This window comes from Mytilus edulis, chromosome 10 (assembly GCF_963676685.1).
Source record: "Mytilus edulis chromosome 10, xbMytEdul2.2, whole genome shotgun sequence".
In the NCBI taxonomy this organism is placed as follows: Eukaryota; Metazoa; Mollusca; class Bivalvia; order Mytilida; family Mytilidae; genus Mytilus; species Mytilus edulis.
In genome coordinates, this window is record NC_092353.1 from 8,006,877 (window position 1) to 8,034,376 (window position 27,500).

At 31.6% G+C, this 27,500-nt stretch overlaps 1 protein-coding gene across 7 annotated transcripts in view; it reads right to left on the reverse strand.

Moving 5' to 3' along the window:
* Positions 1–4,699: 4,699 nt before the first annotated feature.
* The window catches only part of LOC139493293 (afadin-like), a 75,308-nt gene continuing 52,507 nt past the window's right edge, over positions 4,700–27,500 (reverse strand). For 2 of the 7 annotated variants that reach the window (XM_071281540.1, XM_071281539.1), the window contains exons 18-28: positions 21,850–21,915; positions 20,779–20,852; positions 18,676–18,794; positions 17,406–17,591; positions 15,946–17,046; positions 13,057–14,945; positions 12,360–12,481; positions 11,296–11,410; positions 10,510–10,530; positions 9,562–9,675; positions 4,700–8,778 (exon numbers count right to left, since the gene is read on the reverse strand). In XM_071281540.1, coding sequence (XP_071137641.1) covers positions 7,915–8,778; positions 9,562–9,675; positions 10,510–10,530; positions 11,296–11,410; positions 12,360–12,481; positions 13,057–14,945; positions 15,946–17,046; positions 17,406–17,591; positions 18,676–18,794; positions 20,779–20,852; positions 21,850–21,915 — 4,671 coding nt within the window. In that variant the 3' untranslated portion in view covers positions 4,700–7,914. The remainder of the gene's footprint in view (positions 8,779–9,561; positions 9,676–10,509; positions 10,531–11,295; positions 11,411–12,359; positions 12,482–13,056; positions 14,946–15,945; positions 17,047–17,405; positions 17,592–18,675; positions 18,795–20,778; positions 20,853–21,849; positions 21,916–27,500) is intronic. The other 5 variants (XM_071281542.1, XM_071281543.1, XM_071281544.1 and 2 more) reach the window with 3 other exon arrangements.

The window sequence follows — 27,500 nt, forward strand, 5'->3', positions numbered from 1 at the left end:
AAAAATTAGTTTAACTAACTTATAATGTCAAAAATACAGACAAAAACTCAATAATATCAGTCTTTTACAATGCTATACAAAAATGACACAAAAGAACAGTCTGTGTGATTGGTCGCACATAAACACGAACTTGTCCATCTCTGATTGTTCTTACTCTAAATTAATTAACTACTGATAATAAATATGATATACAAACAGAACACGTTGTCAAATTTGAGATATTATACCAACTTGGATCGGTTTGGGCATTTTTGATTTGATTGTTTTGTGTGAGGACTGCCCTCCATGCAGTTATAACATCTAAACGGTCACAACCTTTGGCAATTTAGAGTTGTGCCAGTTTACATCGCAAATAACTATTTTTATTTGGCATATCTTTGTAATCTTTGCGCCGTGTTTGGAAATTTTAAAATTGTACCAGCGTCTGTGGTGTACGCTTAAATTGTATATGCTTTCAAGATTTTGATAGTGTCTCAATTTGAATATACTGACATAATTCATTTGACATCGTGCTATTATTGAAGAAGGATATCTGTTATCTAATATTTGTTCATTTTATAATTATTTAATGGTGATGTTGTACCCTTTTTGACTTTTTATATATTATATTTTGCAGTGTACAGAATCATATTACATGATCCAAGATTAATCGTTGACTATTTATTCATATATAATGACTGAATAAATAGTCAACGATTAATATATATATACAATGACTGAATAAATAGTCAACGATATATATATACGAGTCTAAATTGAAAACTACGTTCAAACCTATGATTGCGTTGGATAAAAACCGCAATTTTTATACCTGTGCATGTAAAACAAATTTCGTTGTAGAAGGGTCTAAATACAGCACAAACAATATTTTCCAAAAGACCAAAAAAGTGAAAAAGTATATTTAAACAAAACGCATTTGACTAACAGGTCGAACAACTGATGTTCCTTAACCCTGCTGACTGCCATTGGCGATTGCCAAATAAAATTGATCACAAGATGTAACAAAATGGGTCTTGATATAAATTTAATACTAAACAGAAAACAATTAACTTGTGGACACGATGTATATAAATAGATATGTGTCAATGATGCAATTGAGTACTTTTCATTGAAGCTGACAAAAAACTCATCTTTTTCGGTGGTAATTATGCATTCAATGTTTTTTTATTTTTATTTTGCAACAGTGCTCCTTATGTTCCACCGTCTCATGGATACATTCCTTTCTTGATAACCCTACCCTCGTTTGTATCGACGAAAGCATATTTTGTTTCTATATATTTCTTTCTATGATCAACAAGTGATAAGAAAATGTCTTCATTAGATTGTCAGTGTCCTTCAGACACTTGTCCAAAACAAGAAAATCATAGAATACATATCATTTAATTTCACATTCAGATATATTGATGATGTCCTTTCAATTAACAATTCCAACTTTTCTAATTGGTATATCCTCCTGAACTAGTATTATAGAAACAACATGCACGCCTTCTGCTGCCTCATTTTTAGACTTCTACCTGGACTTTGACATCAGCGGTTATCTTTATACAGAGTCCGCATACATATCTATACTATAAAACGAGAAGACCTAATTTATGTGTCGCTTTTCTTCCTTCCACAATAAATCGATCATCAAGCCTCTGTGTCCTATAGGTACCATGCATAGTCGTATTTGTCATTCATTCTTATGACTATTCAGTTTGGGTTATTTTAGGAGAAAAACAAAAATAAAGGTGTCAGACCACCAATTAAAAATCCCTATCTGTTCAATCTAATTTGCCAATTTTCACCATACCTTTAAAGCCTTCTAACAAAATAACTGACCTTCAAACAGAGGTACTCCAAAACAAAAACCTGGTTTTCTGGAAATCTAAAATTAGTATACTATGGAGCGCATTAATTAATCCTCAATTTTTAATGCAATCTCATAGACAAGTAAATTTTGGCTCAAAATGATCTAGATATATTTCTCTTTCACCAAAAGTTTCATTTCTGCAAATTTGTTGGTTAGTTTAAGTAAACAAGGACATCAAAAGCACTATTTTGTGTCAGAGTAGGGCTACTTTGAGTGAGTAATTGGTGGTCTGACACCTAAGGCGTCCGGATATTCATTCCGTCATCAGACCGACTTTTATGTCAGACATGACTACCGGTTTTAACATTGAGAACCAATCGTATGATAGAGTGTTTTCCATATCGTGGTTTTTATATCGTAAGAACCACTACTATTATACCTCGGTGTTAACTTACACAGTATGTTCATAAGTACTTGGAAGGGGACAGGACAATTATTTTTGAGTTTATCTGCATGTACTGTATACTATGATTAGAATACTTCTATAATATATCTCGACACTCTATATAATACAGCAGTGATCGCCATAAAGAAGAAACTTAGAATCATGAAGTTAATAGTGAATGGAAAATACACTTTAATATTTATAATATGGATATGTATGTTCATAGCAGCGACATAGAATGTATTATATGTCAATGTTCATAGTATACAGAAACGCGAAAATAATGGAATATAGCAGAAACCAAAATGATAACGGACTTTGAAAAAAGAGAGAGAGGGTTAAAACATATTGTCCTGTCTCCATGTACCTATATGACTTTTGATATCATTTCTTGAATTCTCCAGACATAAATATGTTTACAAAAATTCTTCCTAAAAGAGATAACATACTTTCAACCAAGCTTACAAGGCCCGCGATTTCGCTTTTAAGTCAAACAGGACTTCTGGTTTTAATCTTGCACATAAATTTCATAAGAGTACTGTGGGACAGCACAATAAATATCGGGTTGATAGAGACTCTCTCTATAATGAAGCAGTGATCGTCTGTGAGAAACTTGAAACTGATAGTTAACAGCAAATACACTTTATTTATAGGATACGTATGTTCATAGTATACAGAAACGCGAAAATAATGGAATTTAACATAAAAAAAACAAAAATAACGGACCTTTGAACATGGGAGAGGGCTGAAACTGTTTCAAAGTACCTATGAATTTTGATACCTTTTCTGAAATTCTCAAGACATGAACTCTTTTTCTGAAATTCTCCAGACACAAAATATTTTACAAAATTTCTCCCTACAACAGTATACATACTTTCAACCAAGCTCTAAATTCTCGCGATTTCGCGGGTGTGTTCTAGTAGCTACTTAAGATATCAAATCGTATTGCTAATTTATAGTAGGAAATATAGAAAACTCTGTTCATTCGGAACAAATCTTAATTTAAGTAGCATTACGTTGCGAAGAATCTATAACAAACAAGACGGTTTTATTTTTGAAATTATCAATATCCCCAACTCACCTGTATATTAGATATACATTTCCACCAACTCATTTGCTATTCAAGAGCTTACAGCTGATAATCAGACGTTGTAAAGCGTCACCATTGTCCGAGCAAAAAGTTGATGAACCAGGGTTAGATCAAAGAAATTTTTTTTCCTTTTTTTAAAAACAGTTCATTGGAATATATCAAGACGTTGTTAATAAATATTATGTATTAAATTCACTAATAATACTCGATGGTCTTAAAGGTCAGATTCTAGGTACTGAAGTTGTTTATCATCTTTATTACATGTTTTAGTGTTCTTTTACATGTCTTTGTAAATCATTACGTTTACTGTTTCGTCTATCTTTGGTATAATATCCATTTAATGTTGTTCTGTAGATATACATCCCAGCATTGTGTTAGTGTGCTATGGTAAATTTTTGTATTCTTGTCTTTCGTTTTTGGTTATGTTTTTTTTCTTTTTGGTTTTCTTTGTTGACCTTTTTGTTCGGTTTTATAGTGATTATAAGATTAAGAATGTTGACTGCTGTACCCCTTATTTTGACATTTATACCTATCATGTCTGTCTGTTTGTTTTGTTCACACATCGTTGTCAGTGTAATAGAATTTGTATGTGACTATCATACAAGTGAGAGGTTTAGATAGCTATAAAACCAGGTTTAATCCACCATTTTCTACATAAGAAAATCCCTTTACCAAGTAAGGAATATGACAGTTGTTAGCCATTTGTTTGATGTGTTTGACAGTTTAATTTTGCTATCTGATTGGGGATTTCACATTTTGAATTTTCCTGGGAGTTCGATACATTTGTTATTCTAATTTTTAAATCTCAAGGCAAAATAAGTGCCTCTTTGCAAACAGGGAAGTTATTTTCTTTGGACATTGTGTAAATGTACATGTGATCACAGAAGTTTAGTAAGATTCATCACATATTATATGAAATTTCTTGCCGACATGTATGAAACACTCGATTCAACATGAATGCACACGTTTTGCAATACTTAGCATTATTTGAAAACAAAAGTAGGAGGGTGACAGATCTGAGAACAAACATATGATAACAACTCATCACTATTGAGCTCCTGGCCATATATGAAGTCATTCTGTTGATTGATTTGAGAAAAGTGTGACCAAATATTTTAAAGTCAATTCAACATATTGAAAATTTAAAGTAATAGAAAACAGGAGAAATCAAAAAGTGATCACACATAACGTTGAGCTGCTGATTTTAATTTAAATTACTTCTGTTCATCAGATTCTGATAAATTTAAAAGACAATGTTTGTTGTACAGAGGGCTGAACAGACAGATAGATTGACAGACATACAAGGTGGTGGCACTTTTAGAGTTTATGTATAATGTTCTTGGCAGTCATATCATCAGAAAATAAAGAAGAATTGATATATTATATTTTTATTTAGTATTACTGCTAGTATCAATAACATGTTTGTTTCATGTACAAAGTTCACAACCAATGAATGAGTGTCACAACCATGTACTATAATGATATGTGGTCAAATAATCACATTGCGGAAACTTGTGGTCAGATATGTTGTAACATAATCACATTGTAGAATTAAATTTGTGGTCAGATATGTGATAAAATAATCATATTGTAGAACTAAATTTGGTGGTCAGTTTGTTCTGATCTAATTATTATTATGTGGAACTGAAATGCGGTTATGTAATCATACAGCTAAACTGATGCAGATTTTAGATGAATATCAAATATCTGAGCTGTATTATCGAAATAATTTGGCAAGCATGAAGAGTGATGTTTACATACAAGATAGTTGGTCAGTCTTATATCATCACACCATCTATGACAAAAGGGAGGCAAATGCATCCTTGCTATTGTGAATGTTTTTATCCAAACTGTTATTTCATTCTTACATTAAACTAAATATAACTTCCTTCCTTGCATAGAAGTTATTGCTATATCTTATGTTAATTTCAACATTTTTATTCATTTATAATCCATTGAATTTGAAGGATATATTTGTTTGGAGAAAAAAAATTATTTGACTGGAAGACAAACAATGAAGAAATCTGTGTTATTTTGTGATGACCTTGTGATATTTTTAACGTACTTTAAAATGCATTTAAATTTCTTCCTTAAATTTTAAAATAATGACAACTTTGCAACAGATAGTTATTTTTGTTAGATAGTCAAAATATATTTGGTATCGACCTTCTATAATGACCTAAGAAATACTATTTTGTTTTCTTGATATATAGAATAACTTCACTTTGAATATTTCAATCTAAACATTGTCCAATCAACAATTGGGGCTTACAATGAATGAATTAACATTGGTATAAAAAAAATAGTATTGAAAAAATAGTGCAAATGGCATTAGAAACTATAACATGATTCCTTTTATTTAAAATAATATTCTTGAATACCTTCCAGTTTATGTTTGAATGAACACTCCAAAATATAAATATTATCTCAGGGAAATATGGTACAACCTATAGTCCTCCCCAAGTATAAAGTTAGGTGTATTTGTTTCTGCATATAAAAATAACTTAAAAACCATTTTATATTGTAAATAAATCTCCATAAACTGGAAATGTGAACATATCTTTATAATACTGAATTTATCTTAATATGCTAATATAAAATTTGATCAACCTTAATCTGACCTATAATGTGTATTTGAAAATTTTATTTTCATTTGAACTATAAAACAAGTTTCTTTATTCCATATTGTAGTTACAAACTTTCCTAAATTCAAATATCAAAAATAATAAAATTCTACTGTGTAAATCAAATGTCTACATGGTATCCTAGCACTGCATAAATAAACCTATACTTCACCAACCTAGCACATGATATGATATATGCAGTTGTTAAACAACTTGGTTAATATGAAATTATGTCACAATATATACTACCTGTATAGTATGGACACCTTGATTTACAATGGACAGGTGTTCCAGATTACACAGGGTAAAACAAATTTAGATACCAAAACAATAAATAAAATATAGCTTCTGTGTTCCATGAAGGAGATAATAAAAAAATACTTGTCACACCCCTCCTGCATATTGAAGTTTATTTAATTCTAATTTACGTATCATATCTTTTTATAATGATACTTTAACTACTATATTGTGTTGTCACTGGCTTCTCTACAAGACATGTGACTTGAAACTGTTAATTTGGTAAAATTCCTAATTATGGGAGAATAGGTGGAAAATACTAGTAAACTAATTTGAAGTGGAGTTATGTAATACATATAATGAAGAAACACTTATTAATTTTACATAGATTTACAACCTTCATATCCTGATCTCACATCCATAATTTCTTAAAAGGTGCTCCTTCAAAGGAGTAAATAAAATACAAAAGCTTGATAATGGTGCATAATTTAGTACTATTATAACATATATATAGAATGTAAACAATGGAAATGTAATGTATGTGGAATATATAATATATATGTTATGTCTTAAAATTTGTTTCTTATTTACATATATACATATGATAATTATACTTATATACACCTTTAAAAGAAAGAAAAAAAAACAATATATAAAATAACAACCTTTCAATTTCACTTTCAACAAATAAATTTTCAGGCATTTCTCCCATTTTTTTACACACTTATTCTGGTACTTGTATAATGTTCAACACATCAAACTTCTGTTTGATAAAAAAAATGCATTATATGTACATTATAAAATATGATGATACACATGATTTGCTGTACTCAAGGACACAAATTGTGACTAAAAAAGAAGGCACTCTCAAAAATGCATATTAAAGTGCAAAAAAATCTAAACTGTATAAAGTTATTAATTTTTTTCATAAATTCTGACTTCCTTTCATAGCATTCCTTTTAGAGAAAATTTCTTAAAGACATTTTTTCAAATATTGTTAATAATAAGATATATGTTATTATTCCTCATAGATAAGGTGTTTTAGAAAATCTTTTAATGTGATATTGTTGCTAATAGCATATAGCAGCCAATGTAAATAGTATTGTGAATATTTCCTGTATAATAATCTCTGTGTAAGATTTAATGCTTGTTTGTATTATTTTGTATGAATAGATGCATATTAAAAATAATTATATTCATGATTAACATGACATAACAACAGTAAATAAGAAACATATTCCAGCAGTGACAACCTTCATTCATACAACCTTTCAAATTAAAAAAAAAGAAAATTCTATTTCATATTAAAATTAACAACCCAATTAATATAAAGTGAAATAATTTTGCAAAGTAAAAACATCACAATCTGTAACAGTGTAATATAAAAGTTGACAAATAATATCCTTCACTTATCAAATCACATGTTATATATATATAATTAATCAATGATTTCTCTAGAAAAATTCAAAGCAAAATTTTCACCAAATTTTTCTTCATTCTATGAAAGCACGAAACTTTTTTCTAGAGAAATAACATCAAAACTATTTCTTTTAGCAACACATTTCATCAAAGTACATGAAAAAATCCTAGTGTGCAAAATGGTGTGTCTATGTTCTTGTATTTCATTATTTACATACTGGAAATATACTAAAAAGAAACAATCTGACAACTTAAAAAAATCCAATAAAATGCCTTTATAAAAATAAACTGTCCTCTGTATATTTGATCACTGTCCGTTATGTAACTGAGATTCTATATTTCTCAATGTCCGGGAAGCTTTCGGTTTTTCTTTTGGAGTATTTTCTCCTGCTTCTGCAGCAAAATATTTCATTTTATCTCTAAATGACATTCGTTCAGCCCCAGGCCCCTTTTTAATGTTAGCCTCTTTCTGAGCTGCTATTCGGTTTCTAGGATCTCTGTATATTTCCTGTGAACCAATAACACTGGGGGTATTTTCTGATGTTCTATATTTAGGTTCCACATGATTTTGTTGTGGTGAATTATTAAACACAGAATCATTTTGACTCTGTAATGGCATATTTTGTTCAAAACTAACATTGTTTGTGTCTGATGAAACCGACGATGTTCTGTATGATGACTGAGAACCATGAGGGGTATACAAATGAGTGTCTGGTTGTGTGTTAAATGAAACTGATTTTTTCGGATTCATCCCAGGTGGAGCACTAATTTCTGGACCAGGATGTGAACGTGATGTAGACATTCCACGATAATTATTTCCATTATTAGTTGGAACACTGGTCTGAATGTTAGAACGACTACCAAATGACTGATTAGCCATTTCATACGACGAAGTTCCTCTCTGCGGAGGAGGAGGGGCTCCTTTATCAAACTGTGTCTGAGCTGGCAAGTTTGCGTAAGGTTGATAACCTGTGTGACTATTATTTGACATATTTTCAAGTCTTTTTCTTTCTTCGTTAACTCTTATTTCTCTTTGTTCCTGTCGTTCTTTCTCCCTCTGTCGTTCCATCTCTTCCCGTCTGTATTCCTCTTCTCGTCTCCTGGCCTCTGCCCTCAGGGCTGCCTCCTCAGCATCCCTCTGAGCCTGCATTCTCTGTAATTGTTCTCTTTCCTACAATAATCAAAAAAAATAAATTATATTTTGTTTTTGAGATGTAAAGTCTGCTGGATGTGTCTGCTTTTAACTTTTAGATGCCTCTGTTTTATAATTTGTTCCTTATGTTGTACTGTTGCACTGCTGTCCTAGGTTAGACATGTTTGAGAACTCTCAAACATGTTTTACCCCGCCACATTCTTTGTGTGCTTGTCCTCGAGCCAGGAGCCCACAGTTCAGTGGTTGTCATTGGTTCATGTTAGTCACTCATATTTGTTTTTTTCGTAAATTGTTTTGTTATAAATGAGGCTTAGTAATTGAATTGTTTCATATTTTCATGTCTGTCTTTTATAGCCGATCTTACTATAATACAGTACATGTTTTTCTCATTGTTGAAGGCCTTACAGTTGCCTATAATTGTCTCATTGGCAATCATACCATATCATATTTTTTATAACCACATTTTTTTTTCTCTTATAACTAGATGAATATAACACAAGTGGTTGGTCTGTTATAAAACACTGCATACATATCTCTACATAAATATGTTTATTAGGAGATATTCTTAAATGTCTGTTGACTTCATCAAGTTTCAACCCTATCAATAACGACAATTACAAGATGGATTTTACATTGAAACAAATTCAATTTCTTTAGTTACAAAGATAAAAGGCTTGGTTCTGTAGTTATAACAGATTCAAAACATCAGCACTATTTCTGCATGCTACACATTCAAGTTTAACTCCTATAACACCAAATAACTCTCTCTCTCTTTGCCATAAAACAATCTTGCCTACTAACCATTTCTTTCCTTCGTTGGAGCTCCTCTTCTTTTCTCTGCTGTAGTTTCTCAGCTTCCTGTATATGAACACGTTTATTGGCTTCATATTCTTGTCTTTGTTTCTCTCGTAACTCCTACAATTCAACATAAACATCCTTTGAAACAAGTGTTAACATTTTGTCTATCAGATTGATAAACTAAATGACTAAAGTATATTTTACAATATAAAATACATGTTATAAACTCTTGATGATTGCTACAATGATTATAGTTCAGATCAAGTCACATTCAAAGTCCATTTGTTATTTTTGCAAACATGTGTAATCATTTAATTTATTTTCCACAATTAATACTAATACTTCAGCTGTATAAATATTGACACAAGGTCAATGCTTCACCATTGTGGAAGTGAGTGAATTTAAAAAAAAACAAAACCCTATACCTGGAAAATCTGGTGTGACAAACTATATATGGGTTTACAAGCTGATCATCTGCTTATATTAAGAGTTGACCCTCCTTATCTTAGCATTATGTTAGTAGTGTTATTACTGTGATTTCATTCATTTTCATGGGTACAAATTTTCGTGGATTGGGGAAACCTTACATTTTTGTGGATATGTGATTTCCTAGTTCTGCAAAAGTCTGGATACAATTTTAAAGAAATTTATATTTAGTTGAACATTTAAATTCGTGGTTCACCTGTACCCATGAAAATTGGTATCCAACAAATAATAGTGAATCCACAGTATCATGAATAATAATGTATTTATAATTGAATATATATCTTCTTGTATATGTTTTCCTTTCTTTACAGTTAATTAAAATACAAATGTCAATTAGTAAAAGTAAAGCCCTAGATATGTTGATGGATAAACCTAAGGAGAGACAACTCATGTTGACCATCCCAGCACTATTGACCATTATAATTGAGAAGTTTCCACACAAGTGCATTTATCAATACTACTCACTAAATTATCTACCTGCTCTTTCTGTAAAAACATAATTAGTCACAAATATTACATATATGTGCTGTAAATTTACTTCCCTAAATGCAAAATATTCTAGTATGGTCTTTATATCGAGGCAGTTTTTTGAGGTAAAAACAAGGCTTCCAAAAAATTTAAATCATTAACTTTTTTTTCATTCTGATTTATTTTATCTTCTAACTAAAGGGAATCCAGAATAGAGGGGGTAGGAGGGGTCCTGATCCCGAAATCATGAGGTCCTGAATTTAAATAAATTAAAATCCTGACATCCCGAAATTCGAAAAAAGAATTCTCGAATCCCGAAAGGGTCAAATCTGAAATCTCGAGCTGAAAAACACCCAATCCCAGAGTCTGAATAAAGTTTCTATCCCCCTTCAAAATAGTTACAGGCAGGAAAACAATTACTTCATACTTTTGATAAAGGTACTGTGAACTGAAAGTACTTTGTACATAACAGATCGGACTGATAGTGCTTAGTTTGAAGTGTGGATCATCAGTTAATTGACATTGTGGTTTATTCTTTATTATAGCAGTAAAATGCTGAGAAGATACATTACTTCTGTTTTCATGTAGATGTTTCCTTTACCAGATGTTAACTTGGCAGCAGTAAACTAGATTAAATTTACATAAAATGTATTTCTATCCGGATCAGAGTTTCTGCAGAAATTTATTCAACTGGCAAAGACCTTTTTTAAAAACTACTGAAATTTTACACCTTTTTTTATTCTGTCAAATTAAATAATTTATAATTTGTTTTTTAGTACAAACCTTCTGTTTCCGTAAATATTCATCATGTTCTCTCTGTTTTCGCTCTTGTTGTTTCTGAAGTCTCTCCTGTCTTTCTTGTCTCTCCCTTTCAAATATTTCTAATTTTCTTTCAAGTCTGTAAAGTGAAGAGTGGTTTATAGATAAATTAAGATTAAATTAATTATTGTGATGTTTTATAATTATTGCTAATAATGCAACAGAGTTTAATATAATTGCAATAATTTAAACTTGCATTTTGAAATTTTGTATATAAATTACACCGGATTTATCTCAATATCAAACATTTAAAATTTTAAATCACAAATCACAAAAATAAATGCACACAATAATTTCAGAATTTACAATATACCATGTATACAAGCTCTGTAAAAATCTCCAAGACTTTCTTAACTATTAAACTAATTTTATCATTTGTTAAATGAAATTCACCAAGTAATTACTTTTTATAAACTCTTGTTCCACAAGGCTTTTTGTTGTCTATGAGTTCCATCATATTGTAAACATTCTTGGGAGTTATATTTAATAATGCTATGTTTAGACATTACATAATTTTGACTAATGTCTAACTGCAGTTTTGTTAAAAGCCTATAATTAATCACCATCTGTTTTAAATTGTTTATTGTGGTTTAATGTTGTTAAATGTTTCCCAATGATGAATGTCGCCACTAACAGTAATGTTTGTACTTAGACCATAGATATAGAAGTGACGATTAATCATCCTGTATTCAATATCATAACTCTTGCACATTAACCCCTTGATCAATACCACAAAACCACATGAAACACATAAATTTAAACTTTGTTTTTCAAAAAAAATTACCTCTAAGAAAAATGCAATGACAATATTTGTGTTTGCAGTATAAAAGATATCTACGATTAGCCAAAAAATCTATCCTTTTAAATTTCCTTCCAACTAAGAAAATTTTCGTTTTTTTTTTTTTTTTTTTTTTTTTTTTTTTTCAAACTATGGCTTATTTTTTTATAGGACATAATAAAAATCAAATGTGCCATTTTTACTTGAAAAAGGAATCACCTATTCAATGAAGTTTACAATAAATGCTAACCTTTGCATTCTATCCTTTTCTTTCTCATATTCCTCAAAATGGTGTCTAGTTTCTAAATCTTTCATTCTTTTCTGAGCTTTATGAATATCATCTCTTATGGATGTTATCAAAAACTCACGACCCTGAAATTTTAAAAAGTAAAAATAATCATAAAAATTATTAATCATATAAAAAGAGAAATTCTAATTTTCATCTACATGAAACGAAAAAAAATCTTCTACCAATCTACAATAATAAAAATTTATTGTGATTTATTTTATAAAAAGACATTATTTGGGTGATCAAGCATCATATTTTTAAAATAAATAAGAATTATTGCCAATTCTCATTCAATAGTAAAAATGACATTGAAAATAACCCACCATATAAGTGTCTTGTAAATATCCCTTTTAAATCTAAAAGCATCACCAATAAAAGTAGGACAATATATAATTGGTTTTGATTATACCTTGTGTTGCGTCTTATAATTTTCTTATATTTTGCCTCAAAAATCCGTTCTGAAACAATGATTACATTATTTTCATGTATTCCTTCATACTGTTGACTGCTTTTGTCACGTCATCAAAAAATGTTTCAATAAATTATCAGCATTAATGAGCTGAATAATGTTTCAGAAATATTGATTTCATCCAACTATAAAACTGATAGTAAATGAGTAAATATACATGAAAACTATTAATACATATTAAATATTTACATGAGAAGTTCTTGTCATTTCTGTATCTGAGTCATCATCATCATCTTCTCGACTAGCTACCTCTTCAACTCGTCGCTGAAATTCCTGTTCAAATCTTAACTTCCGCAGTCTATCCTGTTCTTGTGGTGAAAGGTATGACTTTGCTTCTAAGAATGCTATTTCCTCATTCCTAGATCTAATGACTTCTTCTTCCTTTATTTTTTCTTGTTTTTCCTGTTCTTCTCTATCCCATGGAGAGCTAGGACCAACTTTTCCGTCTTTAGTCCTATCTTGCATTTCTTGAACTATGCGAACTTTACCCTGTTGAATTAACATTTGGTTTTGTTGTATCATGTTCTGTTGTAGACTACCCATATTTCCTGGTAAAGTTTGTGCTCTGTGGTCATACTGTTCATACCCAACGTGATTAGGTGATTGCTGATGTGGTGAGTCAAATGAACGATTTTGATTTTTATTGTCGTATGTAATATTTTGATAATCATGGTTTGTTTGAAATCTCTGTGGTTGTTGTGAGACCAGGCCTTTCGTTGGTTGCTGACGTTGTGGCTGCGTGATGCCCACATTTCTCTGAGGATTATCTTGTCGACCGGGCGGCTGAAACATATGTGTTGGTTGATGAGGGTTAAATGAAGGATGATGATATGGTTGAGGCCCATTCAAGTTAACACGAGCATCTCCCTGGTTGATATACTGTGGATCACCATGACCAGGGTATTCCTGTGCAGGTGGTGGCGGTAAGGGAGGCAACTCCTCTGACAAGTCATCCATTGCAGGAGGAGGTGGTAATTCGGGCGGTATATCTTGAGGAGGCGGAGGAAGTTCTGGACTTCTGTGTGTATTATACATTTCTCTACCAGGAGAAATCTTCTTGATAGGTCGACTCATTGGTGAATGGGCTTCTGCATAGCTTGTAGGAAGTCCTGTCATACTTGGACTGAAATTAGGCTGTGAGGTACGTGGTGATCTTTGATCAGTAGCCTGTAGTCTTGGATCAAAGAAGTGAGGTTGACTTTGACGATTATCAACTTCTACTTTTGGAATGTCAACTTGTGGCATTTTTTGTGGCATAGGTTTTGGTGCCACATGAGGTTTGTTTACATTAGGGAGTGACTTTGACTTATCAAACTGACTACCAGGTCCCTGTAGCTGATGGAATGCTGGAGAATTATCGTTTTGTCGTGGAACAGTATTTTCATAAAAGTTTGGCTGATATGACTCATTGTTTGCATTTAATTTAGGAATGTCACCTTGGTTTACATATCCAGCCAGTTGTGCAGTAGGTGGACGAGTGTTCATATAATTAGGATCTCGATGTTCGAAACTTTGATTATGCGGAGAGTTTTGTCCTGGGTCCATGCCATATTTTTGCTGCCACTCATGGACCTTGTTAGCATTGATCTCCATAGAATGAGGTCTGTCTGTTCGAGAATCATGGTGTTCAGGTTGTTGTCCAAAGTATGCAGATTGCGGCCGTTCATCTCTGTAACTTGAATTAGAAGTTCGTGACGATGGAGGTTGTCTTTCTATTGTATTTTGAGGAAAGTTTCTTTCATTCCTAGTTGGGTCTATTGGACCTTTCTGTAGTCTAGCATCTAAGTTTTGGTGATTTTCATAATCATGTCCTCTAGGGTCATTCCTACGGTCACCTTGGTTGTAATAATCATTGATCGGTTGACCAGCATTTTGAAGGGCACCAACAGAGGCAGCAGGCCTCATCATTTGATGTGGGTCTCTGGGATCATAGGGCTGCTCCATATGAAGGTTTGCCATGGACTTTGACTTGGGGTCTATTTCTCGTGGAACTCTTTGCTGGAATCTATCTGGTTGTGATGGAGGCATTGAAGTGGGTGGACCTCTTCTCTCTGGACCTGGACCTGGACCAACGTCATCTGAAATAAGTTAATATAAGAAATAAATAAAAGGTAAACATGGTCTTCTTTCTCAACACATTAAACAACTAATATCTTGCATACCAAAGTTTATATTTTATTTACATAATAATTATTTTTTTAATACACTAGCAGTGTGTGATCTTCTAATAGACAAAAGGCTTGCTTAACTTAGAGAATTATAATTGAACATGATCATATTTCTATAAAATGATCCTTTAGACCTACTGGTTGGCTGAACACTATTTACTAATATTTCTTATGTAACGCTGTTTGTATTGCATACCTTCAAATACAATACTATTATCCCATAATTGTTATTTATGTAGTATAAGAAATCTTTGGATCCATTAAATTACCATTAAGATTTTAAAATTATTGTGTAATCAAGTTTTTAAACGAATGTATTATTCAACTTGATTACATTCAGAAATCATTTTGTAAATTGTAAACTAAACTTTTTTCCATGTATACTTTTTTCACTTTTAATAACCCCTTTTTTTCAATTAATTCTTGCTGATGTATTCATATAAGAAAAGATTTAAAGTTGAAATTTTTTATTTTTCTACTTAAAAAAGAAACGTATTCCATTTGCTTGTAAAAGTTGATTGCTTTAGAGAATAATTAACACTTTAAAGACATATAATATAAGCTGCATCGGATAGAAAACTACCTTATGTAAATGCACATGTACATCTGTAATTGATTTTCAAACATTCAAACGTGAAATAATAGATAAATTCTGGTATGTTGTGTGGGGTCTTATATTAACTCATTTGAAAACAGTTACAAACTTTATATTTTTTTAATATGGATTTTTTCAACCCACATATAAGATGACAGATGTATGCATATTCATTTGAATAAGGTTGATTTATTACTGCTGCAGCTCATATCATACATAAATGTTTCTATATGTGAAAAATTAATGTTAGGAAGATGTTTATGTCACAGCCTGCCTAGAAATTAAACACTAGCATCACCTAACACCCAAACTTACAAATTCTTGTACTTTTAGTTATACATTTACTCCTAGGATTTCGAGTAATCACGTTCTGTTTTACATTATACACAAATTCAGAATTATTTGAACTGCTGTTCGACATTCTGTCCTCCTCGGCCATTGTACTATTCATAAATCCAAACATGGAATTATGGGAGCTTTCTAATGAAGTTAATGACTTTGTTCTTCTATAGTCTGGTTTTTGTACATGGCGTCGTCCATGTGAGGACACAGGTTTGGTCAGACTTCTCTGACTAGTGTGCTGACTAAGGGACGAGACAGATGGCTCGCTGAATCCACTATCGGAATTACTGACAATATTTGTTCGGAAACATTTGTCTTTAAACGATTGGTAAGAAGACAGTGTAGAATCTAATGTATCATATCCTGACTGGCCGTTACTTTGCCTCAACCTATCCTGTGTGGTCTCGTATCCTGAATGGCCGTTACTTTGCTTTGACCTATCCTGAATTGACCTATCCTGTGTGGTCTCGTATCCTGAATGGCCGTTACTTTGCTTTGACCTATCCTGACTGTGTTCGACCTGCTGGTTGACAACATGTCTTATATCAGATCTGTATTGGGGATTGTGGTTCACATTCTTCACTCGGCTTGTAATGAATAAATTTTTCATATAATTAGGATCATAATTTTGATTGAATCGAGAATCATCGTTGGGTAAATTGTGTTCACGTTTAGAACTTGATAATTCACGAAAGGATTGACTACGTTTGTGTTTTCTAATTAAATTATTATTAACAGGATTTTTTAGATTTTGAACCTCCTTTTGTATAAGACGTAAATCAACATCGTCTCTTTTTATCAAAGATTTAGCTTTTCTACGGATTTCGTCATGAATGTTTTCATTTAAGCCATTATTTGAAGCCTTTCTATTGTCATATTGGAAATTTTTTCTGGCCTCTTCAACAGATGTGATACTTTTACTACGCTGTCTTCGTTCTTTAAGGTCTCTTTGTCTAGCATTAGGAGACCTAGATTTTAAATCTTGGAGTTCAGCTTCTAAAACAATCCTCCACAGCCCCTGGCCTCTTCCATAGATTGATTCCATGTCCTTGTGAGTCACACCATGGCGGTATTCTAATAAAATCAACTTCTGCCATTAGACATAACATTTATCTTATAACAAAAAATGTCAATTCACTGAAGAAACTAATTCTGTCAACTTTAGAATGTTTAACTTCTGGTGAGTATTCTATTTTTGAACTTTTGATTCAAATTTTTTGATAAGCTATACAACTATTATCGTTTTTGTCTTAATTTCTGACTTTCCAAATGATCCATATTTTAATGATATTAGTTTGTTTTAAGAAGTTAAACATTTTTAGAATTGACAGATTTATTCTCTTGGGCCAAGCTTTGCCATTGTCCCCCCTTCCCATCTATTGTACCCACTATTAATTACAAACACAGCTTTAGGCTTCAGAAGAAAAACGTACTGTTCAATGCTGGCGATGATCTGCTATGTGCAGCATTCTGAAGACGTTTGTCGAAAGGTGGCTGTTCTCTATGTCCACCAGGTGGCATATGACGTCTGTCCAATCCGTCCTGTGTATAGGGAGGAGGTCCTTCATCAGCTGGACGATGCTTGATAGCCTGAGGGGAAGATGGTTTCTTTGTTGCTGCTGAAATTAGATTTATATAGTTTAGTTTGTAATCTATATTATTGTATAAAATAAACCAAACCATAAACAGTTCCCCCAAAGAAACTACTGGTAATCAGAAATTGTTATTTTATTATTGTGAAAAATGTGAATGGGTTAAAATTGCAATAATTTAAACACGCACTTTAATTTTTTTTATATGAATCATACAGGATTATACTCAATATTGCAAAATAAAAATTGCAATTTAGTCTAGATTGACTAAAACCACAATAGTAAATGCACACAATAATATCTGAATGGACAGTAATACTGCAATATCTAGCTGGTTTATACTTTTTGAATTTGATTTTGTAATTAATAAATCAAAACAACTAAATATGTATTCCTATAAAGTTATGAACACTTAAGGTTCTACATCTTCAATGTCAATACTCCTATTTTGGAATTGCACAGGGTCATGTTTTTCTAAACTGTTTATGACTTCTTTACACTAAATTCATTGGATATGTACAGATTGATATTTTAGTATGTGCAATAAGATTTGTAAAAGTAGCTTCGTGTACACTTCAACCAGTACTGTGTTTTGAGTCATTCATAAGTTATTTTTGTGCTTTGTGTCCCCCTGATAAGTCAGGCCTTTTTCAACTAATTTTGAAAAGTTTTTACCTGTGCGTTTAATTTTTATGACATATTGTCTAGATTACTAAAAGATAACTTAAAAAGGCAAAAAGGGAGATAGTGTTCAAATTACAACGATTCTACCCCAACACATTTCCATTTTTTAGAGAGTGACCTTCAACTTTGAAAATCAAACGGTTTCACTTTGTTTCACTTTGTTACACTATCTGATTATATTCCATTCCTATTAAGCAAGGGATACTCAAGTTACCACCCAGAAAACAATTATTGACACATAGATGGATGGAAGAATTTAAGGACTGACACAATAACTACAACATGCTTTCCAATTTTTTTTTACATGTAACATAACTAGAATTATAGGTATCTGTCAAGTATAATTCTCTGTGATCATAAAACGTAAGTCTTATTTTTAAAACATCAGCCTATATCATAGACACTGAAAGACAGTTTTATAACTTACCTCGCTGCATCACAGGTGATGGTTGACTTAATTGTGTGGCTAGTCCATGATAGAATGCTCCTTGTTTAGCCACCTTCAGTTTGACTGTCTGCCCAGTATGAGTCATTAATTCTGCTGCTCTGTAATTTGTAATAACAAATATATTAAAATACTTTCAATTATTTCTACTAAATGAACCTTTTTCAAATATATGTAGTGATTTTGTTCAAGGAAAAATAATTTTCCAAAGATAAAGTTCAAGAATGGTTGAAGCCAAGCACGATTTTTCTACACTACATGAAACCATACTAGCAAATTTTCTTCACAGTAAATGAGCCAATGTCAGCCTGCATGATATTTTTGAATGTATTTATTTAGTATGTTTTATACTTTAGTTATTGTTTTACTTGTACAGGTGACTGTTTTATCTGTAATTTTGAACATGTATAGCACAAAATTGTTTATTTTGAACTGAATTTGACTGTTAGAATACAAATACATGTTTTCTATATCAGTATATGAAGCACTGTGGGCCAACTTTCGTTCTTTGACGTGATATTCTATAGTACTGTTCCAAGCCAAAAGCCTGTTGTCATATGTGCATTTGCTTCCTTTAATGTTGTTAACTGTGTTAATCTTTCTCTTTAAATTGATTCAGTCTTTTTGTCCAAGGTCTTTATAGCTTACTATCCAGTATCTGTTTTCACAGTCATGTAAACCTTTTATCTTTCTTTAAAATTTCTCTCATTGGCAATCATACCACATCTCCTTAAAATTGTCATATCCCAGTGCCTAGTGCCATGTAAATTCTGTGTCACAAGCTTGGTATATCATGTATATCCAGCTTGTTTAAAAATTAGTTTTTTCAATCAATTGACTTTTGGCTTCCTTGTGTACAGTAATAACAGTAATAATATGTCAAGCTAATACATGTTATTGGTTGTCCCACCGCTCAGCTCTTAATAAATAGAGGATATCATATGGCTTTTTCAATATCACATCCGTATCAACCCGAGACACCAATATAATCCCTAGAGCTCTGCTCAAGGGATTATATTGGTTGCGGGTTGATACAGTGTGTGATATTGAAAAAGCCATATCATATACACTTTATTATATACATAAACTTCATGTAGATTTTTTTATGTGACATGATGTCATACAGATAAGGAGGTTTGAAATGACCTCATACAGACTATAGGTTTGACATGACTTCATACAGATAAGGGGTTTCATAGAGCCTTTGCAACAGTGACTGCAATCGATGACGTGACGTCATATAGATTAAAGGTGTGATAAAGCTTTTGCAAACGTGCTGATATCGATATCATCACGGGTGGCTGATACAGCATGCTTGCCAATGATTGTATTACACATACAATTTATCTGTATTTAATACTAATTATATAATGAAATTGCATATCAGGGCTTTGTGATGTCAAATACGTTGACCCGGCCTTTATAATTTTGACTTAGACATATCAGCGACGTCACAATGTTTGAACCGGTGTTGATAAGTTTGACCCGAACTTATCAAATCATCTTCAAACAAAGAAAACACTTCCAAAAGACGCAAATACAGCCTGATGAATCATTTATAAGGTTATCTGTATAATGATATTGTAAAATATCAGCTGATCAACACAATATAAAGGCTTTTTGATCTTGTTCAATGGGCTCACTCAACAAAAAGCTTCACATTGTGACGAGCAGCTGATATTTTACAATATCAACATGCAGACAACCTGATAATCATTACCTTATTTACCTAACAATCTGTAAACAGTGGGGTCGACTAGGAATGTAGATCAGCAAGGAGATGTGTTTGCCATTGAGAAATATGGTCTTGAAGGGATGAATTAGAAATTTAGTTTTAAAAGAAAATGCCTACCAAGGGGTTACTTCATTAATGTATAGCCAAAATCATGGCATTTCTCCCTATATATCTAGGCTTTGATGTCCTTTTATAGATCAGTGGTAGCTTATTTGATAGAAGTAATTAGTTATTCATTTACATCAAGTATAATACAGATCTAACTAGTTCATCCAGCGGTTTTAAAAAACAAACTTTGCGTTTGAAGAAAAACAAATAAACAAAGATTTATGATTTCTATTGTACTATACCTTTCTTGTGTTAATCCAACCAAACTCTTCCCATCAACCTCTAGTAACTGGTCACCGGACTGTAAACGTCCATCCTGTAATTAAATAGTGTGTGTTAGGTCTAGTTAGAAATAATGGTCATCAAATATTGTTTGTTAGTTCTGGTCAGAAAAAAGGGTCATCACATTTTGTATGTAAGCTCTTGTTTGCAGTAAAATTTCCAGATCAGTATTAAATAACTTTATAAGTTTGGAAAGATTGTTGTCTTCAACTTGCCAATCTCCAGTCAAAACTCCAAATGTTTACCGGTAGTAGTTTTTGAATGATCTAGGGTTTAATTATCTTAATCAAGTTTGAGATAACATGATTTCTTTATCATATGTAATTGGCTTTGAACTAGCTTTCAGTAACTGCAACAAATCAGTTATTTGTGACTGTATGATAGGTGTTTTTTGTGCTTCATGAGAAACTGATTGGTCAAGCCATATGTAACTAAAATTTACATTTTGTTCCTAAGTTACAATGCTGGGCCACTGTCCCAGGTAAAGAAATTGAATGTTAAGAAACATGTTTAACACAGCCACATTCTATGTGCCTGTCACAAGTGAGGAGACTTTGATTAGTTGGTTTTCACTTCTATGTTGCTGTAAGGCTGTTTGCATTTTAAGGGTCTTTAAAAGGGACTATACAGTATGGGTTTTTCTCATTGTTGAAGGCTGTAAAGTGGCCTACAATTGCTCACATCACATCATTTGGACAGATTTCTCATTAGCCATCATACAACATTTCCATATTATAAATTATCCTGTTTCAAACAAATGTCTGGCTATTTAGTGGCTTAGAGAAACACCATACCATTCATATGTGGCAGTATAATATTATCCACTGAGGTTATATTTTGTGGCACTGCGATGAATTACATTTTTTTATGAAAACACTTATTCCTGTATCCCACATTTATAATTACAGTGATAGTTTTTCCACACATCTAAATTAATCTTTATCCCATATTGTTTTTTATTTCACCTCTTCACATGTATGTTGTCTTTAATTGCATGGTTGACCAAAACTGACTATCTTATATGTACTTACAATATCAGCTCCACCACCAGTCACCACAGATTTAATGTAAATTCCTCTTTCTTTCTGGTTATCTCCCTGTAAATCAAAATAAGTATATTTATTAATTATATCTCCACAACACCTGACATGTTAAAAAGACATTTCTACCCTAAAGAACTAGTTAATAAACTAACGTTAGGTTTACAAGACACTTGTAAAAAGGCTGTTTCTTTGCCTCAAAATTAGAAATTATCCTAAGGTAGACATCACACATGCTTAAAATTGTTTGTAATGTCTCCAATATTCAACAGGACATGATATCTCTATGACAAGAGTTCATATCTTTGTGTTTTTGTCTTGATGGATAGTTGTCTCAATGGCAATCATAGCACATCTCTCAAATTTATATATATTAGTATTCACCATTTTTGCATCAAGTAGTCTGACACTGTTTTCATTTGTTTTTGACATTGTTTCTCAGTAATTCTCAATCATTGTTTTCATACAGTATATTATGTGCATGCATTGTACATAAATAAATAAATAAATAGTACATGGACAATCATATAATACATAGGGTTCAGCAGCTATTGTTTTATATCTTACCATTAAAGTGAACTAAAAACTTCCAGTGGCTAATTGCATATTAACCAAATGTTAATTAAGCTCTTAGAAGTTAAATGTCACATTTCAGTCTAACTTATTGTCTTTACTCCACCCCTCTGATCAAAATATCACATATCCCATTCAATTATCATCAATTCTTCACATCCCCCCTTTTTTCACTGATATTAATCAACTTGTATAATATACCCACCTTGATAGGTTCTGTTACACTAATTAAGTCAACTGCATTCTAGACAGTTATAGATTTTACAATAATCAATTCTATATATACATGTATATCAAATAACAATATTTAAACTTTCATTTGTAAGGTGATTCCCAAAAGACTACCCGGTAAACAATAATGGCAAAGCTTGATGGATCTGAGACAAAGCAACATGTTGATCATACATATTTCAAATGATCGAAACAAAAATTATGATATCATAAATGCTGAAAAAGATTATGAGGTTTTGAAACCAAGCAAATAATTGCAGATAATTTTCATTTAAATATTGAATGAGCAGTTAGCAATTATTACATGTGCTTGGTCTCAGCTCCAAATAAAAAATATATTTTTCTGTATGAACGCATGGTGTAATAAAAATGAAATTGCAGTAATTCAATACACAATTTAAATTTATAAGATTTCAATAAAATTTCAATAATATAAATGATAAGTTACCTTAGTAATATGTTTAAGAATCAATGTAAACAAGAAAGTTAATGTTTTATGATGATGTTTCTTCTCCGTGACAAATTATATAACATCAATGAATCACAATACAGGGGGCCCCCTTTTACAATTCAATAGTTTTATTTTCAGATACAAAACTTTAATTTTATTACTCAACAGCAAAAATATTGTAAAATTTACACCTGAAGAGATCTCAATCCCTGTACTTAACAACTTCCAACAAAAAAGCGGAAAACTTGTTTCATTCTTGGTGATAAAATGATTTATATCGCCTAGCTTGACAGGAAGTCCATAGAAATTCTCCCTTTTACTAAAGGTAAATAAAACTTAAACAAAGACCTGCAGTTCTATACATTATATTTAATCTTGGCGCTTTATACTTTAAAATTTAAGATAACAATATCAGATGTATTGAATTTGAATTAAAAATAGTTCAAATTACTACACTGACACGCTTACAACCAACTGACGCAACAGTTAGGAAGTACTTTTACAGGTGAAATGTTTGGCCTAAGCATGTATGACCAGTTCATTCTTAGTTATAATGTCAGTTTTACTATATTTGTAAAGTAAAGTGAAATATTAGCTTGAAGGGTATAGTTTATATCTCTTCATCTTCATATGAGTGTCTCTTTTCACAAAGATATTAAACAATTAAATTTTACATTTTAATCTCCAGTATAAGGACAAAATATCCTCATTGACCTAGTTAATACCAGTCCAGTCAGACATTCATTTAAATCCTTACCCAAAACAGAAGATTCCTTTAAAAACTCGGATGGTAACACATCTAACAACAATTCCATAAATAATACTAACCAGTTAATATAATTCCAGTTTTATCCATTTTAAAATGTTTTATAACCAAAACACAATGTAAAAGAAAGAGCTAACAAAACTGAAGTCTAAATGTGTGCATGATTAATTATTACTATTGCGTGTCTATTTCATGCTTAACATTGCATTCCATAGTTAATTAAACCTTGAAAACAGGACATAACATTAAGTTGAAAATTATTTCTTAATTCAAATATAAGATTTATACCTGAGTAAACAACCTTTAATAATAAACTCAATTTTTCGAAATTCTTTAAATTTCAAGATTTTCTTGTCAAAGAGGTTAAAAATGTCTGAGCCAAAGATAATGATAAATCTGCTACAGTGTACAATACAAATCCTAAAGAATACACAAGTTTAATTCTTAAACAAAAGAATTATTAGTTAATCTTGTCTGGGTGTAGTAAATTGGAACAGTGCCATATCAGAATAAAACGGTTGTAATCCAATTAGTGCACAGTTTTAAAAGATTTGAAATATTTTTCAAGACAATATTACCGTTATTAAGGCCAAAGGTATAGGAAGTTTTAGTATTGCAGACAATATGCATACCATCAATTGTAATTAAGAATTTAAATCGTTGTGAGTTCCTTCCTTTTAAAAGACAACTCGAACACACCCGTAATATCGCGGGTCCGTGACTGATATATAACTATGCGTATGCCTTATTTCAGTATTGGTATTGTCATCTGATAAAGTCATGCCGATTATAACATGTATAAGGTGCACAGTTTTCTCTGCTTTCAAAATCTTTCTGTTTGAACCCGTCGACCTGGAACCTATCAATTATTGGTAATATTAATAATTTGGAAAACAAAAGGGCCTGGAATGGAATATTGTTTACTCAATAGTATACAGCAAAATTCTAAACGGTGCGCCTGTCTGATGTGGAACGTACAGATAAGGTAATAGGTAACAGGTGAATATACTATTGGTATCGGTGTCGGACTCGATCCGGAACTTCATAATTATTGGCAATATTAATTACGTGGACAACAAATGGGCCTAGAGTGGTGTAATTTTTAATCAACACCATTGTACTATATTAGTTATATATGAAGTTGAATTCTTTGATTCATTGTTTTTACGTGATGACGGCTGACAAATTGGACCTCGTAATTTTAGTATTATAGATTCACAGCTTGACATACTCAAGCATATATAAATGTACAGTAAGAAGATCTCTTAATTTGTTATGTTGCAATACTGAGCCTTCCCCTTGGATTTGTGGTGGTACTAAACAATTCTATAGTAGATTTACTGTTGTTTACTTAACGTCCAGTGGGAAACATCACAGGCTCATATGCAGAACGATAGAACAATTTAGCAGGATATGGAAGTATGTTTTCTGCAGTTTCACTGAGTTTGCCTTTGATTGTTACTTTGAACTACTAAAACCCTGCAATTGAAGTCCTTCCATTACTATTGAAGAAGATGCCTTTTACATTTTAATGTCCTCCTTTTGAGTAATAATATGGGTTTTATAGAGCTGTAAATTTAATGATATAATCATTTACCACAGATATTTTAATTCAATAACAACATAAAAGTATTAAAAGTTTTAAAATGATTAATAAATTTGTGTAAACAATAAACTGTGAATGTCTGTATTGTAGAAATTATGCTTTAAGTCAATACATTGAGTATGTATAAGAGGCTATTTTTATAGATTTTATGCTTTAAGTCAATAGTAAAGAGCTATTAAAATTCTTCACATTTCTAAAGATTATTTATTGTCAAATAATAACAAGCTATTGTTATCTTGTTAAAAAGAAACATTTTTTTCTGTAGGGTTAATACCTGTATTGATAGCACTCCTGAACAAATTGGTTCACTGATGTTCTAATGCAAAAATATCTTTTGAAAATACTTAGAGAAAAAATCTGAGGGAACCCATGTGAACTCCCAACCTACTTCATGAGTGTAACCTCAACTTTAACCATAACACTTTTAAAACATATATTTCAACCCTTTCATATATTTTATGATTAATTGATTAACTGTAAAATGTTTGCATATTGTCCAGTGGCCACTATGAAGACATTATTGACCAGGTATAAACATACTACTGCAAAAATCTTTCGGCTTCCAGTTTGAAGGAATTTACCTCATTGTAAAGTTATCCTGAACATTAAGGTTATCACAGCTTTTTGTAACAAGGCCATTTATGTGAGAGTTCTGATAAGTGATTTAGTGGATAATTCTATACACAGCTAATCTCAGAAAAATAAGGACCAGTTTTAAAACAAATCTATCAAGAGTTTAGAATAACACACCAATAATTACAATTCTTCCAATGTTATCTGGTATGTTTATTGTGCAAGTTAAAACAGGTGAAGTATTTCAATTCCAAACTTTGGGTACTAGATATAATGCATAGCTAGAATGAAAACGTGTGTAACTAAGGACTGAGGATATATATGAAAAGTAACTTTGAGACAACTTGAAATACAAGATTCAGTACTTTACACGTATATGTGTATAGTAAAGTGGCTCAACATGCATGTGTAAATCATATATTTTCTGTTGAAGACTTGTATATTAATGACATGAAATAGGTAAAGAGTAAAGTTGTTTCCCTTTAATAATCTACATGATAGAGAAGGGGCATACATCAACGAGTCAGCAACCCATCTAGGAGTCAACCATTGATCAGTCATTAAACCAGTTAGTATATACTCTATTAATAATCCAAAATCACTTAGAGCCATCTAGAGCCATCATGTTTTAGACTATGGTCTAAAAAGGTCAGTCCAGTCATCATATACATTCTATCTTGTGCTAGAGATTACAGTTTAGCAAAATTACAAGGATTCATATCAAATGATAAGTTATTAAATATGTCTCAACTCTCAAGGTCGTTGCCTCAGTACAGAGAAGATCTGGTCAAAAAATAAGTTAATGGACTAACAGTCATTCAGCAGCAGTATCTGCCAGACAGATAAACTTGGGGACTAACAGCTGTTTAGTGGTGGTTACATAAGAAAAGCTAAGAGTCAATCAGTAGAGGTCAAATCACAAGGATACACTTTGAGACGGTCTGGTCCGTGGGAAATTCAACATTGAAGAATACACAATATGTCCAAAATATGTGGGGACTCAAACAGCTCATCAGTTGTGGGATCAACACAGTTGAAATAAGCATAAATAAGCTACAAAAGTCAAGGGCAAATGCCAATGCAAAGCTGTTTTTATTTTAAAACATTGAAAACTATTGGCACAGAAAGTCAAAGTACAAATAAAAAGCTCAGATTTACAATTTTTATTATGAATCATTTAAGGGATTTAGAAAATACAAATATTGTGCAGTTTTATGTATTTTTGCCTGTAACTTTGATGTGTTAAGATAATGCCAGTTTTGACAAGTGACACATGTGTGATACGAGTTTTTATCATGCTACCAAATCTCACGGAAATCAACTGTGACCACCTTAAATACGGATTAACTTTCACTTTTATTATTTCTTATTTAAAAAAAATAATTTAAAAGGTTAAATGTGTTACCTGACTCAAAAATTTATTTTACGTATTAATAAGAATT